Source organism: Chelmon rostratus, chromosome 23, assembly GCF_017976325.1.
Source record: "Chelmon rostratus isolate fCheRos1 chromosome 23, fCheRos1.pri, whole genome shotgun sequence".
Lineage (NCBI taxonomy): Eukaryota > Metazoa > Chordata > Actinopteri > Chaetodontiformes > Chaetodontidae > Chelmon > Chelmon rostratus.
In genome coordinates, this window is record NC_055680.1 from 1083510 (window position 1) to 1102188 (window position 18679).

Below are 18679 nucleotides of genomic sequence, written 5' to 3' on the forward strand. Positions count from 1 at the left end.
ACAATGTGAACAAAATAGAAATCAAACTATTACAGATGGTATGAAAGCCTGGATATATCCTGACAGCTAACATGACTCAAAGTAGCTAGATGTTCTCTCTGTATGTTACACTTTACACCACAGAGGTTTGCAACAGGGGTGACATTAAACCCAGTTCAGGAAAGATTAAATGAGTTTAGAATTAATCTGCCTGAATTCAGAACCAGGTCTAACATTCCACATTTGTGTGAATTAATCTGATTGAATTTTAGTTGGTGTGATCAGTTCAAAGTGAGCGACTGCAGTCAGTCAGTCAGTCTTCTTTGTGTTTGTATAATTTTCCCAGGCCAAAAATTCAATCCAGTGTCCAAAACCTTCTCACTTCCTCTTCCTTTCTTTAGAAATGCTGACAGTCTGACATTTTTGCCCATGAGCAACTATTCACCCACAGTCCCATTAAAAACAGACATTTTGTAGAACCATTAAAGGACATGCTGGTAAATTACTAAAATATGTATTGGCTGATGTTTGTGTGGTTTAACAAGTTTAACTTGTTTAACAAAAACATATTACTGCTCTGTTAACTGAAGTGAAACTGTTTGTATTCCTTCTGTTACTTTCATTGATCTTTTTTTCCCTCTTCATTCATTCAGTGCTTTAAGGCATTGATTGCCCAGTCTGAAGCACTTAACAGTGCTTCCCTTGCCTATGAAATCTGGCTCTTATTCTATTGTTTGCAGTCTTAATCACAGTCAGTCCAGTACAAACATTCAATTATATTAATTTATATACTCAACATTTCTTTCTTCAAAAATTACAACTGTTGGCTAATGCTGGGAATGACTTTATTCATCCCCAGCCGGGGAAATTTGAATGTTACAGGCAGCAGACAATAGCAGTAGGAATAACAACAAAATAGAAAAATAAAAAATAAAAATCTACAATATATATATATATGTACATAGTATACAAGAACTATAAGAAATATAAAAGAAAAATCTATTTTATTAGAATGAGATGAGAATTTCACAGTTTCAACGGAAATTGCACATGTATTGAAGCTGTACATGGTGGGTATGGATAAATGAAGTCCAGTTTGCACAGTAATAAATATATATGTGTCACAGTAATATAAAAGGATATATGGATATGTTCAGTACTTAAAGATATTTTGTATATGTGATAGCAGGCTGAAGTAAATATAAATCACTCATCAGTGCCAAAACAGTCTGAATATGGATCCAGTTCTATATTAAACAACACTGGAGTTGAACACTGACAGCTGTTGGAATGAAGGACCTGCCCTAGCGTTCCTTCTTGCAGGGTGGATACAGCAGTCTGTCGCTGAAGGAGCTGCTGAGGGCCCCCACTGTGTCATCCAGGGGTGGGAGGGGTTGTCGATGATCAGTGTCAGCTTGGCTAACATCCTCCTCTCACCTACGTCCTCAGTGGTGTCCAGAGGGCAGTCCAGGACAGAACCAGCTCTCCTGACCAGTTTGTCAAGTCTCTTTCTGTCCCTCTCAGAGCTTCCACAGCTCCAGCAGACCACTGCGTAAAAAATTGAAGATGCAACCACAGAGTCATAGAAAGTTTGAAACAGTGTCTTACACACTCCAAAGGACCTCAGTCTTCTCAGCAGATGGAGATGACTTTGGCCCTTCCTGTACAGGACATCAATGTTAGTGTTAGTCAGTCCAGTTTATTGTTGAGGTGGACACCCAGGCCCCAGCACAGAGCAGGACAGGAAGAGACTAAACAAGCTGTTTGTGAGATTAATAAAGTCTTAAAGTTTAAAGTTTAAGGTATTTGTACTCCTCCACGATCTCAGTGTCCAAACCCTGGATGTTCACGGTGTAGTCTGTGGTGCCTTCCTGACAAAGTGACAAAGTTACTGATGACTTCCCTGTACATCAAATCGTTCCTCTGTGATACACATCCAACGATGGCTGTATCATCAGAGAAGTTCTGGAGGTGGCAGCTGTCAGTGTCACACACACACACACACACACACACACACACACACACACACACACTCCTTCCATCAATACCATTCATATAGTTGCATATTGTAGGGATATAAGGTGTTATAAATGAATTCCTCCTGCTGCTATCTAATACTGAATAACAGCAATTAAGCTTCTTAATATCAAATCAGGAATAGAAAAATGCATAATGTTTATGAATTTATCTTACATTTCTTTGTAAATTCTTAATCTGTAAAGTAATTCAACAAAGTAAAACAAACGGTTGTAGAGCAGTAAAATGATTGATGTTTCTTTTTGAAATGGAGTGAAGCTGGAGTGAACACATCTGCAAATCTGAACAAACATCTGGATACCAACATATTTGTCTCTTCTAGCCAGGAAATCTAGCCTGAAAATTCTGTACATTTATTTGTCGATTTGGATATTTTTTCATGTTAAATTCATTCACTTCTCTTGCATTTAAAGACCGTTGTATGTCACAGAGTAACATTGTGGTTTAAAAGCTGTTTTTCAAGAGTTTTCTCTGCTCTGCCAGAAATAAATTCTGATGGGGAAAGTATTAAATTGATGTTTTCAATTATTTATGCATTTCTTCATTTATCTTGGCCTAAAAATGTTAAAATTCAAGAACACTAAAACTAAAAAATGGGTGTTAAAAATTGGGAAAAGTCCACATATTTCTAGATATGAATCCAGCAGAGAAGACCTCTGTGATGGTAGTGTGTGTACACCAGTCGAGTTCTTGCACAGCAAACTGGAAAACCATTTCTCATTGGTGCTGGCTTTGCGTGCGGAGGCCTTGAAGTTGAAGAACACTATCAGCTAAAATATCAGGCTGTGGCATTGGAACTAAGGGGAACCAGGAAAATCCTTAAAGGCCTAAACCAGTAGAGCACAAGTACAACATGTGGCTGACCCTGGTACAGTTCAGTACAGTGGCTGACTGGCATAGTTGCTTGCTGGTGGGCCTCACCTGGGGCCATAAAAGGGATAAGATGGCCTGTAATTCATGTTCTCTCCCACTTTCAGCTGCCATCCATCTTCTCTTTTCACTTTGTCCTCAGCCAACACCTCATTCACTCAACACCTCTGTAGACCATACAGGACCTCAGACAAGTAAACATCTTAAACACCACAGAAAAAGAACTGGGGAGCTGAGTCGTATGTTTCACTTTTAGAAAAAGCAAACCCTCTCCAATTATATAAAAATGTACTGTGGACCCTCTCCTCCACTTAAAAAGCAAAACAAAAACTTCAGCACCCTCCCCCCAATATCTCAAATAAAGTGCTGAAGTACAATTTGTACAATTGTAAACAATGCACAGATCAGAAGACAAACTGAAACTTGCCAAATACATGGCAAATCTAAAAAATGTTGAATATTGCAGCCACTCTACCTCTGAATAAAGGGCATCTACTTAGCAGCTACTTATTAGTGCCACTGAGTGACCTGGAAACATTTGATATTTCACTGATTCCAAATCTCAATTACTGCAGATCAGGTAATCTTATAATTTATGTACAGGATAAGGTCAGTTGTATATCTGAATGTCCATCATGTAACCAAGCCATGTAGCTATTCATAGAACTGGGGAAGGTTAAAATGAACTAAAATGTAAATCAAGGTATAAATTAACTAAATAAATAAATAAAAGACACTGCCCGCTCTCCAAGAATTTCCTGACCAAGTGCCACACACATGAACTCTTATAACATCGGAGGGTCTGGAGCCCAGGAGGGCCGCTGCACTCACAATACAGGTTTGACTGTGCGCTGCAAAATCAGGAGGAAGACCTGAAAAACTACAGCGTAGTGGCCATGTGCAACATCAAGTCTTACCCATTGTGGACAAACCTTTGATGGGATCATATTATTTACTGATAGAAATATAGAGCAATACATTTATATTTTATACACCATTATTAAAGAAAACTGCAGGAGATGTGCAAAGGCATTCCAATCTTTTGTATTTTCCAAACTTTACAAATAGTGCAAATATAACAAATAAACTGCAAATAAAAACTGTCCATCCGCAATCCTCTTGACAGGCTGGAACAAATTCACACAAGAGCAAACTTTTACACACAAATTTAAACCTCTCAGGCCCAGAAATGGTACTGTTACTGGACATCCTTGTACTGCAGTAAAAACACATAATTTTTCAGTGCAAAAACAAGGAGGAAGCATTCTTCAACTCTTGGAAGAGATGGAAGCGCTAATGTTAATTTTGTGCTAATGAAAATTTGGCTTTTATCATGCAGAGCCATTCAAATCTTCACCTTTCATTTCAGAAAAACTACATTTGTGTAATGTAAAAGTTGTCATTTTCCTAAATATTTCAGTGATTTGAACAGCAAAGTAAATGACAAGATTCACTGAATGTGTTTCAATACATAAACCCGGAAATCAGCGGCAAAAGGAAAAACATCCTGCTGTACATGTACAAGTGTCACAGAAGTGTGTCTGTGTGGCGGTCATGAATATGAATGCAGTGTAGTCAAATTTTGCTTATTTCTAACTCAGTCTGAAGAATCCACCTTCTACATGACCATGGCAGCTTTCCTGCAGTTGCTTTTCATTCACACCTTCTATCCATCTGCTCCACCGGAGCAGCGGTCACACAACATGATGCAAACATTTCAACACCAAAATCTGAAACTTTTTTTCATCGCCTACCTTTCATTTTCAAATGGACCTATATTTGGTTTTGTGAAAAAAATAAAGCAAACAACAAACACAAGGGCGGGAAGACCACAGTCAATGCCAATGGACTCACCATGCTGCTCTCTGGGTTCAAGTAAATCTGTGCAAAACTTGGTTCCCAATGTACCACATCCTACAGTAAGGCAACTGTGGTGATGAATTGCATGCTTGGACTAAATTGTTGTTGTTGTACATACTGTGTTTGTGTAATGGCTTTAACCATGACCGCAATAATTCCACATGTGGTCCTGCTGATCGGACCAAAGATCCAAAAACATTGATATGGGTGGTTTTAGAAGGCGAAGGCAAAGTTCAGTTTGGAAGGCTTGTTGGGTATTTCTGAGGCTTCCTCACCCTGCCATGAGTAACAGTCATCAGGACGTACTGAACTATTGTAATTAGAAATGTACTGGCACTAGATTATCAGCAGGTCCAATCCAAACAGGTCAGTAATGAACCAACACTGGTCAAACCTACTCTCTACTGTTTTTGGCAGCTCATATGTGTACCAAACATTTCCTGTCTCGCACACTTAATGTTCACAAAAACAATGTGTAACAAAAGTCACTAACACACAGCACACAAACTGCAAAACCAAACCGTCCAAAGGCACAAGCAGATCTGTTTGCTGCCGCTTCTTCTAAGTGGGTCAAAATTCCTCGGCTGAACGTCATTTAGGGTCAATAAACGGACAATGGGTTGAATTTGTGGACATTACACAACTGGCCACTTCAATTACCTTGATGTTTTTATTTGTGTCATTTTGAGACACAGCTAAAAGTAGCAGAACCTAAACATAGCCAACATTTCTTTTTCACCATCAGTCTCTTTTGGAAATACAGAGCCACCTCATACTGGTTCAGTGTGCTCCATTGACAATATACCCTCCTGGGATACACTGTGTTGCCTGAATGTCCTCTTCCTGCTCACTTTAACCCACGGCCATCAATCTGACAGCAGGTGAAGACGACCAAACATCCCATTGTCCCACTCTTGATTTTGTGTCGACCCCATTCTTAGATAGATGGGTGACCCAGCGTTTGGTGGCTGGAGGATGACAGAATCACTGCATCAGACACTTTTCTCTCTGCTGTTTAGCGTACTTCCTCCTCCGCTGCTCCAGGCCTCGTTCCAGACGCTCGTCCTCCTCCAGACCTCTGAAGACATGGAGAGGGGGGGAGAGTCATGGGTTGTCTACACAGGGGGTGTTTCAGATGCATTTTTCAGTCTGCTGAAACAGATGTGCTTCTATTTGGATCACAACAGCTGTCGACACAGATAGCATCACAGCTCATCTTTCATTCACGTCACTGTGCATCCTTTCAGGCCTGCCTTTTTTCACATTCATCAAGTTTTAATGGATAATTAATCTAATCTAATGTCTGGTGTTGTGAGTGTGATATCAACATGACAATTCAAAGACTGAACTATGAGTCAAACCTATGCAGTAGGGTTTACAGTGGTGTAAATCCAGCTTTATTTCAATCAATGTGTCTGTGTGTAGAGTTCAGATCATTATAAATGTTTGTAGTAATGTTAAACTGATAGTTGAGTTTAGTTTCAGTTTTTATGTTTTATTTCAGTTTGTCTCTACAATCTATGTCAATTTTACATTTGAAATGACATGTCCTGCACTATTCTGAACTTTAATGTGTTTTAGAATTACAGGAATTTGTTTTACTTAACGTTTACTTAATGTCGTGCAGTGTCTTCGAGTATCTTAAATCACGCATTATCATTATGCATTTGTGGTAGTGACATTGTAGATTTTTTTGGCGGGGGGGGGGTGCATTGCTATGGCAGTCTTTTGGGTGTCTCTTTGATATCTTGAGCACATCCTCATGTACTACAGACAGTGCATGAAAGCACTCTACCTGCAGAGAATTGTCACATGATGTGCTGGATGGTAGCTAACTTAGCAGCCTCACACTATACTGCCATCTAGTGGTACATTAGCCATGACTACAGGAGAAATCATTTGGAAAAAAAAGTGATGTCTTTATCTTAATAAATAAATATTTCGTTGTTTTGGTTCCAGTTTTCATATGTCAGTATACATCTACACATGTTGACCGACACAGCTGTAGAGACACAGACACACAGACTTTCACAGAGCACAGTAAGTGTGGCTCACCCTCTCTCCTTGGCGTCCATATTGTGGACCAGTTCATCTCTCTGGTTGACCAGTGAAACCAGCTCCTGAAGCAGCAGCTGTTCTCTGTGTTTATGGGCCTGAGTCTTCTGACACTCTGCACCACAAAGACAGCGAGAAACCAAAAAAAGACAACTGAGAAGGAAGGGAACTTTCTGGAACAGAACAATAGAAAGTGATGACAGTGGTTCAGGTTGTACACTCATGTGAAACATGGTCATTATCTATATATATCTTTATATATATATATATATTTTTTTTTTACTTGACTTCAAAATATTAACAGACTACTACGATTACTTTCACATTCAAATCTCATATCCAACATTTTCAAAAAAATATTTTCATCAACATTTCCTATTTTTTCAGTAAATTGGATATTTGATGATAGGATGGGACCTCTGACTGTCATGGAGTACCAGTACTACCTGTGGCAGGATACATTTAACATGCATAACCATGCACAACCAAATACAGGCTGGAGCAAAATAACCACATACTGTATGTTTGGGGTGTTGTGCACCTCAATCTGACTATCTGCAACTGATACTACTCACCCGTCCTATGAGTATAAAACACTCAAAAACTTCCTTGGCAAACTTCAAGACAAGCTTGAGTGTTTCTCTTTTTTCACATGAATGATTTAATTCCATGTTGTGAGACAGAAGATCATGAGCTCAAAGACACAATCTGAGCTTTCAGGCAGGGTTTGAGTGTCAGTCTGTCATCGACTGTGTTCTTAAGTGTCGTTGAAACAGTATATGTTTAGCAATAAAGTCATACCTTCAATCGCCATCATGTCCCTCAGCTCTTTGTTTAACAGCTCAAATCGTCTTTCCAAGTCTTGTTCCTCCAGCCTGTCAATCACAAGAGATGCATTATGATATCTGTATGACATCTGTGCTTATGCAGGAGAGCTGTCTCACAATGTCAAAAAGAATTGAGATAGATGCTCCAGTTCTCCACCTGCTATTAGACCAAAAGAGAAAAACCCAAGGCCCATTTAGTAGCTTTTTCCACAGCTTTGAAAAGCAACTCAAGGTCTTATATGTAGAAATTTGAATAATTTCTATAATTTGAGGAAACTGGAGAACTCTATCTTTCAAAAGCTCCAGAGCTGCAACTAAATGAACCTTGTGGTAAGATTTTTTTTGTCAATTGTGAATACTGTACTGTAGATTCTACAGTTTATACTGTACATGTTTCTAGCATTGTGTGTTGTAGATGTCTTACAGTAGCTGCAGATGATCCTGCCTCCTGATTAAAGCATTCTTCTTGTTGACCAGCATAAACCATTCCTGAATCAACCTCTCTTCCTCCACCTTGTCACTGCCTGCAGGAGAGGAGTGAATAGAACAATGAATAAGATCAGCTGCTAAGAACTGCTAACACTAAAATCACTAAAACTTCCCATTTGTCTATCATTTACATAGTTGTTTCAATATATGTGTATGTATATGTGAGCTTCTGGTATTGCTATGAGGGAAAATCAGTCATACATTACATGTATTCTGTCCTCAAAACCAAAATTGAGCAATTGGGTTAGCAAATTACAAATGATTACCCCAAATAACTGACTTTCTTCCCTAAATTGAATAATTTGTACAATTGAATTACTTTGTTCACTCAAAATATTTGCATGTGCAAGAAGCCAGAAAGTTCTGTAAGAGCTCTAAGATTTCTGGGTATTTTACCTGTTTCCAGTAGTTGTCTGAGCTTCCGCTCCACCACACCTGCTCTGTTATCAACATGGTTTTGTTCCGCCTCCAGCGCTTCCATCTGATTCAGCACATACTGGCTGGGGTCCTGGACACACGAACACACAGACACACACAGAGACATAATTACCAGTAACAATAACCTGTGTTTTTCTATCAATGATACAAAATACAATAGAAATTTTCTGCATGTGACAAATCAGGAGAATAGAAAGTTCTTTCAAATTTGGACTCGGCTTTAATTCAGAAACAGTTGTAGAGTGAAACAAATGGTTGCTAACTGACCTGGCCTTCTGGTCTTCCCGCCTCAACTATAGCCTCTGTTCTCTCTGTGAGACAAACACAAATTAACTATACCACTTGTATAAATTAAGCAATGCTTAACAATTTTAATTTAATCAATGAAAAAAAAATATTCCAAATTAAGTCAGCAGGACACAAGACCACCTTTAAAAAAGGTGGGTATATCAAGTCAGTGGTGAGACTATTCTTTTTGAAAACTACTAACCCGTTTCTGATTTCCTCCGGGCAATTACACTGTCTTCTTGCCCTGCAGCAACCTGCAGAGAAAAAATACATCATATATCACAGGCGAAAAGGGTAATGATAAGAATCAAAAAGGATAAATTGATAAAGCAATCAGGTATGGTACCACTGATATGTCTCCTTCATCTAATGACCCACTTCTCCGCTGTGACCTACGCTTCTTGACCAGATCAGCGTCTTTGACATGAGAGAAACCTGACTTGGACAGGAAATGAGTCCTTGGTGGTGCCACTGGTAACTGAGTCCCACCTGCCCCAGCCACCTGCAGTCGCTTGGTTCTAGGAGGGGGAACCACATCCCTACTGGATTTACTCTCCGTCTCTACTGTGCCAGCACTTCCATTTGTCTCAAGACTTATGCCCTCCTCCTGGAGCCTCTGGGCACAGTAGCGAACAGTTGCCTCAGGGTCCTCTTGGCTCTCCTGGTCCCCGGCTACTACATAGCTGGACTCCCTGCTATCCTTCTCTATGTGAAGCACACTGAGCTCCTGACCCGTGAAATGGGTACGGATCTGGTTGAGGTAGGTCATGACAATGAGGCGGTCAGGCACTGCGAGCATGACCATGTCTGAAGGCTCCATCAGCCTGGAAATGCCAAGTTCGGCAAAGCCATCAAAGGCCTGCAAAATAAATGAATCAGATTAGGAATTATCAACCAACACAAGAAAAGTTTCAAAAGTTACAGTTATGCTATGTTGGTCATTTAATCAACAGATAACCAATTGTTAATTACCTTTTTGTTGTTGCGCTTGATGTCGTACGGGTCCAACATTTCATAATTACTACACAAAGGAAAAAGAAAGCAAAATTAACAGCGTATGCATTAAGGGACTAAGGGGATTTTTTTAATCTTTAGCTGTAGACCAACTGCTTCAACTGTTTCTTACATCTTTTCTGGGTGAAAGTGATGTAAGATGGAGCAAAAGGCAAGGCCGTTCCTCCAGGAGGTGCTGAAGTTGGTTATCTTCACTCCCTTGTGACCCTGTGTGACTTCCTGACACCATTCCAGTAGAGACTGACTGGATGTCACTAAGCTGGGACTGGCCAATACCTTCTAGAACACACACAATACCATTAATTAATGGCTTTTTGGCAGAAGAATAACAGAAGATTTGACATATGGAATACCATTTGCTGAATAACATTGCAAAGTTGTTAGTGTTCAAGTGTTCAAGTTGTTTTTTGTCATTGATACTACACAGCAGAGTAAAATGATGTACCTCATGGGCCCAAGGTGCTACTACACAAATAAGAATAAAAAATAAAGTAAATTTACATACCTGTGCATGAAGTTACAAAAACATGTGGCATCATTGGCCAAATTACAGATCCACCAGGCTCAGAGCAATATTAGCACTGATTTGGTGTTTTCTGTGTAACTGATCAGTCTAGTGTTCACTACACTTTCCACTTTCTTCACAAGTTAGTACGTATTTTTATCTGTTTGCTCTTTGGTGCTGGGCTGGTAGTCGATGGATTTATCAGCGCTTTTCTGAAAGCAGCTGCTTACTGCTGCTGGAAATGAGGTTGATGACAATAGAATTTCAGGTCATAGAACTAAAGTAATGAGCTGAAAGAGGCTTAATATCTCTTTGAAAGTGAGGAGAACTGCAGAGTTGGTGAAAATTATCTGTGGGTTTCTTCACCCTGAGCAACATCTTGCAAACTACGCACAGTCATTTGACTGTTTGTTAATACATAAACATCAAAAAGCAGTTTTAACATACTTCCAGGGCGGCATCCCTGTCTGCAGGTCTTTTCTGAGGAGTTGTTGGTTCCTTGGCTTGGTGCAGGCCAAAAACTTCTGCTCTCTCACTTTGCCTGGATAGAGAGACAAAAACAAAGCAAAGTGAGTAAGAAATTCCACAATTCATTTGAAAATATGTTTTTAGATGAACAACAAAACACTGGTAATTGATGATTTTGCAAACCATGTCACGAATGAAACCACAAACACAGTAGAACATGTTAGATAACTAGTAAATAGAGGGAAATTAGAAGATAATGCAAAACACGCATATATCTCAGTTATGAGTGCACCCCCCACACCTTGATGTGTACTGATTAGCCTTACCTTTCTTCCTCTAAACAACCAGGAGCTACATCTACAGACACAAAGCCAAAGTCCAACTCTTCATCCCTTATTTCCTTCCTTGAGTTTATTTCCACTGGTTCACTGTCTTTATCGTTCTCTACATGCAGCCAGTCATCCTGACAAGATGCAACAGTGGAAGCAAGGGCCCTATCAACCTCTTCTTTCAGGACTTTTTCGATGTCATCCTGCTCAGACATTGCCTCTGCAGCACTCCCTAAGTCATCAGTAAGAACAGGTTTATCTGTAAAGGTCCAGTCTTCAGTGATTTCATCCATTGGTTTCTCTGTATCTTCTACAGAGTGCGCCTGTGAAAATTCTTCTTCTGCCATTGCTGCTAAAACTTCCCGTTCCAACTCTGATGCAACATCATCTTCTCCTTGGATTGTGACAAAACCTCCTTCAGAGATCACACTTGAATTCAGTGATGTTGAGCCTTCCTTTGTGTCCTTGCTAGTGATGGATAAATCCTCAGGGCTTTTCTGAGAGAATTCCATTTCTAAGGGGAATAAATTGTCTACAGTTGGTGTGCTATCTGAGTAAGTTGCACTGAGACGCTTCTTGGTCCGAGGCATTGGAACAGGCAAGTTTGACTGTTCATTCTGTTGGTCCGATTCACGGGCAATTGTGTCAGCTACTGTGTCTGGTCGGCAGGGTGGTGATGAGCCAGAAATTGACACGTCATCAGGGAATGAACCACTGAGACGTTTCTTTACTCTTGGTTTTGGTACGGGCAAGCTTGGAGCTCCTGCTGTCTTCTTTGACATATTACCATCCTCTACTTGAACAATGCTCTCAGTTGTCAATCTGCTTCTCCTCAATTTGACAGTGGCTTCTTCAACTGCAGATGTAGAAGGTTGATCTTCCAGAGGAAGAGGGGGGAGGCCTTTGCTGTATTCAACCTTTGACAATTCTTTAGCTGTTGAGGAAATGGATGAAGGACCACCTAGCCTTGCTGCTATATGTGGTGGCTTTATCTCTTCCATATCGCCGATAACAGTGCTGATGATCTGGACTGGATTTACGGACTCCTTGTTTGTATCATTTAAGTTTTGTGCCATACTTCCCTCTACACTGTCAATTTTGCCGGATCTGCTTGAATGAAATCTCCTGTCATGTTGTGGAAGACGTATCTTCTTTATGATTGAGAGAGAAGCTGTTTGATCAACATGAAATATCTCTGGCTTTGGGGCAATGCCCTCAATTACTTTTGCTTCTAAGGGAGGAATTACATCTTTCTTGGGCCATTCCAGAGTGCAATAGGTTTTTTCTGGGTCCTCTGAGCGGACCAATTCTGTGTGTGCCTGCAAAGATGTTCTTTCAACAAAATCGGTGGTTGTCTGGTCTTTTCTTCCTACAGGTTGTGAAGGGATCGTTCCCGTGGCTGTATGGCAGGGCTTATCAATGCTCTGTAAAGGTTCAAGAGCTCCTGAGACATCAGAGCTTCTCTGACAAGGTTGAGGAGGAACAGGTTCGGAAGCTTTCAAAGCAGAACTGACTTCGGCTTTCGAAATTTGTTGGTCATTCGTTTTTGGAACAGGTGTCTCTCTAGTGACACCATCTTTTCTTCTCAGAGGCTTGCAGGGGGCAGTTCTTTGTGGATTTTCAGGTGGCAAACTACCATCTCTTCTTTTTACACGAGGAGGAGGGACAACATCCATGAATATTTGCATAGATTCAGGCTCCCCTTTTTTTCTATGGTCACCAGTGTGACCACCAACACCTTCTTGGTTAGGTTCATCCTGAGGTACACCTTGAGGAACGATACTGTCTCCTTTCCTTATGCTGTAAGATGGGGCAACGGAAGGTTGCGTGGGAATTATCTCACCAGAAGCATCTTTCTTTCCAGACTGGATTGGAACAGCCTCAGGGAGGAGCTTGACGGACACACTATCAGATTTTAGTTTGCGGTCTGGTGTTAAACTATCCTTCCTTCTGAGTGGTCGTAATGGGACTGTGTCTTTTTCTTGTTCACATCCTTGCTGTTGAGGCTCTGGAACATTTCTCTTGGGCTTTCTACCTCGCTGAGGGACAGCAATGTCAGCTTGTGGCTCAACTGGACTGATGTGCTGTAAATCTGAGGCTTTGTCTGTGAGTGTCTCTCTGTTTGCATTGGCATCTGTCAGTGACTCATTTGACGTAGGGTGCAGGGATGTGGTAGGAATTTCTTCCATGCTTGTTTGTTGGGGGCTTAAGGAAAAGAACAAGAAGAAGCTTCAGAATTTGCCGATCTTTACTTTGTCATATAGTTGTATCATGCAGCCATTCTCCAACCAACTGTTAATCTGCTTGATGAAAAAGACAGCAACTAAATCTCATTACACACTGTGAAATGAAACAAATTTTTTAATATTCTGCTTTACTTCACTTGTAAGTGCACATGGTGAAACGACAAAGCAGCACATAAAGGACACAAAGACAAAATTAACCTCAGTTTACAACACCTATGTAAAATGCCACCAAAAACGCAATATTACCAGATGCAAACACAATGCAAATCCTTGCAGCTATTACAAACAGTTGGCCATCACAATTTCCTGAGTAGTAAGCGCTCATAAGCAGAAGTAGAGACAATGTTATCACCAGAAATGCAGAACATGTACACTGTCACACCGTGCACCCAAACACTAAACTGGATCTTTGTCCCAGAGCACTCACCCTTTATCCAGCTGTGAAGAAGCTGTCACTGTTCTAACCTCATCCTGTTCTGTCTCAGTCTGGTGCCTTGCTAACAAACTTTTAATGTACGCTGATGTTTGAACAGAGTCCTGCCCTGTGAGTGAGCTCTCCTTTTTATGCCATTGATCAAGAGCGGCCTTTTGTTCCTCTACTTCTTCACCACTGGCCTTTGATATTTCAGTGATATCTGCCTCTGTCAGTGGTGGCCATTTCTTCATGCTTGCACAGACCAAGCCATCATCACTGTCGGTAGCTGGTGATGGAGACAGTGATCGACCACTTGTTGGATATTCAGTGATATGTTTGGTGTGAACTGCTTCAAACTGGCCTTCTATCTTCTGTATGGAAGTAGTGTTGTCCTCAAAATGTGGAAAAAAATCCTCTGAAGTGGTCAATGTCTTGTCCTTCAGATCCACAGAAGAGATATCCTTGGGCTGATGATCCACTTCAGTTAAAGTAGAGCTAGATGGCCCCAAAATGGATGCTACTGTTTCATAACTGTGAGACATGGATACTAGAGTGAATGAGTGAGTTAAACCTGGAACCATGCAAAACAATGGTTTCAATAAACCTGGAGCTAAATATAGAAACCAGTGAGTATTGGAGAAAGTAAAATACATTCCCATGCTAATTCAGTCCAGATTTTTCTTTACCCCAGCCTTTGAAATGTCAATAAATGCATTCAAAATACTTTGAGCTTGATATGTGACAAAGTGAAACATGAAATATTATACTCTCTGTTTAGGTTTACCAATAATCTACACACACTGTGCTGCATGCACCACACTATTAGTTTCAGACCAGTCTTACACTTACCCTTTGTGGAAAACACCCACAATAGCCTTTACTAATCCTGAGGTGTCTTCATTTTCTGTCTGTTTTTCTGTTATTGTTCCCTCTGCCTCCAATACTTCCCAACCCATGACTCCTGCTGGCTCTGCTGTGTCCAGTTTCTTCACTGTCTGGGTTTCCTCTGGTGCTATCCCCTCTACTTGTGATTTGCTGAAGACCCAAATATAAAGGATTTTAAGGTTCAATCCACAGAATCCATGCAGCAATAAAATTAAAATTTCAAGAAAAACAGCTTTCACAAAGGTGCTGAAATTTACCATGCAATTTATTGTCTAGTTATTGTTCATTGTTCCAAAAAGTCCATGCTAGCACTAAACGGATCCCTTTCACAGCACACAACGTAAGAGCACTTGGCTCTTCTACTTACCCTTTAGGTACAAAAAGGCCTACGTTTTGCTTTTCACCACCTCTGAATTTGTCCTCTGTCATAAAAGCAAACAGTAAAATACACAACAAGAACCAAGACAAAAAAAGTGAATGTGACCTTAATGTTGTAAATGTCTCACCGTATGCAAGTGCTGTGTGTGGGCTACTAAAAGATGTGGAGGGAACACCAGGAATTCTTGCTTCTTTGATATATGACTCAGTTGGTTGAGAATGAGGCATTTCTTGTGATGTATCTGTCTCAGTAGAAAGAGGGCATGGAACAGTCCAAGTTTCTTTGTCTGTTGGATTCAGTTGTGAAATGCTGGGGAACCCAGGTATTCGAGTCAAATGCGGACACGATGGAGCCATTGCTACCATGTACTTCATTTCATCCTGTGTATGTTTATGTTTTGCTCGAAACTTTGAAATGAGATAAGTCTTGTCATTCTGCCGCTTCTCAAACAGGGATTTGCTGTTTGTTGTCCTAGTTTTTATATTTTTACATTCAGCACTAAGCATCCTTGCTGATGGAAAACCTGGGAGACATGAAACACATGGAGCAGATGTGTATAAGCTGATCATGTTTGGTGGTCTGTTTATGACTGGAGCAGAGGGAAAGCCACATACTGTAGCCTCTTTTGGGCAGGATGTCACTAATGTCACCATGCTTTTCAGATTGTAGCAGTGTAGCCGGTCCTGTCCAGCAAGTGGCATAATCATTTCTGCCCTCTTTTCCTGAGGTTTTATTGCAATTGGTTTTGTGTCATTTAGCCACCCTGTGCTTGGCATTGTAGTCATCGATGCAAATCCTTTGAGACTTGAAGCACTGGAACAACAATATACAAAACTTATCATACTTGGTTCAATCTTGGATTTGGTTTGGGGTGCAGAGGGAAACCCAGGGATCCTGGATGCTTCTGGGCAAGATGGTGTTAGGGCCAACATTGTGTTCACAGCTTCTCTGTCTTGTTTTGGATAGTGTATCACAAAAACTGTATCCTTTGATGGCTTATCACACAAAGTGTGTGCGTCAAAAAGCCACTGAAATTTTGAGGCCCCTTCAAAAGATGACAATCCAGGCAAACTGGATACTTTGGGGCAAACAGGTACAAGTCTCAGCATATTGTATCGGGGTACAGATGGGAAGCCTGGAACCTTTGATGCTCTTGGGCAAGAAGGAACCAAAGAAAGCATGTTGTTTGGTTTGTCTATGTTAATTGGTGAGCTGTTAATCCTACACTGATTGTTCTTTTGGGGTCTGTGCATCAATGAACCAAGTTCAGCATCCCATCCTTCTTTGTGCTCTTCAACTGATGAAAATCCAGGTATGACAGAAACTCCAGGGCAAATAGGAAGGAGGTTAACTATATTTAGGCCATAATATATTATTTTGGGATTTGGAATAGATGGGAAGCCAGGAACACTTGACTCTTTAGGACAGGATGGTACACAGGAAACCATATTCTTCATTATCTTTCTGTTGTCATTTGATGTATCAAATATGACCCCCTTTGGTAGCCTCTTCAGCAATGACCCCTTTTCTGTTACCCATCCTCCAGTCATATCCCCATGAACCGATGGGAATCCGGGTATTTTAGAAATGTGAGAGCACAATGTAAGAAGCCGAATAATACTTGGTGTACAACACATGGTTGAAGGATTTGGATGAGAAGGAAATCCTGATGCCTGCACCTCTTTTGGAGAAGATGGTACAACGGAAACCACGGGGGAAACCTTCATTGCTCTCTTATCTTTTTCACATTTGTCAACTGATGACACCTGCTCTTCTTTCAATCTTGGTTCAAATAGTGGCTCCCTGATCATTGTCCACTCTTCTACACTGTGAGATGATGGAAATCCTGGTATGCGTGACCTTTTTGAGCACAAGTTTGAAAGACTGACCATGTCTGTCACGTCAACAATGTTAATCATTCCGGGTTTTTGTACAGAGGGAAAACCAGAGATGATTGATTCTCTTGGGTAACTTTGTGCAAGAGAAACAACTCCTTTCATGTCTTTATCCATTTTAGTGTTTTCTGGTAGGAACGCAGACTCCTTTTTAACATGCTTCTCCCATAATGGCTTATGAATAGTGGTCCAGTCTTTGCTGTCAGATTTCTGTATTGAAGGAAAACCAGCCATACTAGAGGAAGTTGGGCAAGACGGAAGGAGACAGACCCTACTAAACCTATTACAGTTTACTGTAGTTTCCACAACAGATGGGAATCCAGGGATGCGGGCCTCGTTTGGACAAGTTGGGGCTAAAGCTGTCATGGCCTTCATATCATCATTGTACGGTCTATCTTCAATCATTACCGTGTTGATTTTTGGTGGCATTACTCCTAAGGGTTTGCAATCTGTAGCCCAGCTTTTGCAAACATGTTCCATTAATGATGGAATACCTTCAACACAAGAGGTTTTGGAGCAAGATCTTAAAAGGCTCACATCGGATCCATGATGTGCCATAGTAGTTTGAGGAATTGAGGGGATACCTGATATGCAAGAATGTCTGGGGCAAGTTGGTACCAAAGCTCCCATTAGTTTAATTTCATCCTTCTCTTTTGGTGACACTGTCATGACAAGCTCAGTTTTCATTTTCTTCTCCAAAAGTGGTTCCTGTTGTGGTACCCATGATCTGTTATTGGCTTCACTGATAGTTGGTGAACCAGATATAGTGGATATACTTGGACAGCTGGTATAAATGTTAACCATGTTTGGTCCATAAAAAACTAAACTGTATTGTGGTACAGAGGGGAATCCTGGATTTCGGGGCTCTCTGGGGCAAGACGGTACCAATAAAACCATTTCCTTGTTCGTTTCATCTTCCTTTGATGCACATGGCTGTAATATTTCTTTAGTTTTTGACTGCTTCTCCCAAACTGGCTTTTGATCTATAAGCCTGTGTCCTTCTTTTACTGTCAATTTGGATGGCATGCCGATGATATTTGTCACGCTGGGATAGGTTTCCAAGAAAGTGGACGGTTTGTACTCAATTTCAGGCTTTGCATAATATTGCATACAATATGCACTAGCGGGGGAAGAGCTTTTATACATCGTTTTTTGTGCTAGATCTGCATGTCCTTTTAAATGAGGAGCACCCTCATTGGTTATAAATTCATCATCTTTCGATGGCTTATCCCAAGTAGACTCACTGTCCAGTAGGCATTCATTTGTTTGTTTAGCAGTAGCAGGGAATTCAAATATGTTAACTGTTGGGCATATCAGTGACTGATCTGTCATCCCAGTTTCTGTCTTTGTCTTCATTTCATTATCAGTGTCTAGCATTTTGGAAGATAGACTTGTGGTCATGGCAATTCCGTGTAACGATGGGGCCGTACTGACCATTTCTTTTGTCATTTTAATTTCTTCTTCTGATGTGTTCCTCGTTACCTCTGTAGTCACCTTTGGTAGCTCCACCCATAGTATGGTCTTGTCTGTAGGACATTTTACTGTAGTTGCCGTTGGTAGTTCCTCCCATAGTATGGTCCTGTTTGTAGGATGTTTTTCTAACGGCTGCTCAGCATTATTTTTTTGGGTTTGGGATGGGGGTTCTGTTGCACCAGCAACGATTGGGCATGATGGCTGTAGTGAAGCCATGATTTCATGTC

The 18679-nt window shown here is 40.7% G+C and overlaps 1 protein-coding gene across 7 annotated transcripts in view; it reads right to left on the bottom strand.

Moving 5' to 3' along the window:
- Nucleotides 1-3914: 3914 nt before the first annotated feature.
- The window catches only part of ehbp1l1a (EH domain binding protein 1-like 1a), a 43519-nt gene continuing 28754 nt past the window's right edge, over nt 3915-18679 (bottom strand). The window contains exons 9-24 of one of the 7 annotated variants that reach the window (XM_041965623.1): nt 15212-18678; nt 15073-15127; nt 14670-14855; nt 13833-14351; nt 11157-13364; nt 10810-10903; nt 9970-10133; nt 9816-9864; nt 9190-9702; nt 9046-9097; nt 8823-8866; nt 8514-8625; nt 8053-8152; nt 7603-7676; nt 6802-6916; nt 3915-5824 (exon numbers count right to left, since the gene is read on the bottom strand). In XM_041965623.1, the coding sequence (XP_041821557.1) occupies nt 5731-5824; nt 6802-6916; nt 7603-7676; nt 8053-8152; nt 8514-8625; nt 8823-8866; nt 9046-9097; nt 9190-9702; nt 9816-9864; nt 9970-10133; nt 10810-10903; nt 11157-13364; nt 13833-14351; nt 14670-14855; nt 15073-15127; nt 15212-18678 (7846 nt within the window). In that variant the 3' untranslated portion in view covers nt 3915-5730. Of the gene's footprint in view, nt 5825-6801; nt 6917-7602; nt 7677-8052; nt 8153-8513; nt 8626-8822; nt 8867-9045; nt 9098-9189; nt 9703-9815; nt 9865-9969; nt 10137-10809; nt 10904-11156; nt 13365-13832; nt 14352-14669; nt 18679 lie in introns of all 7 variants that reach the window. The other 6 variants (XM_041965622.1, XM_041965624.1, XM_041965626.1 and 3 more) reach the window with 6 other exon arrangements.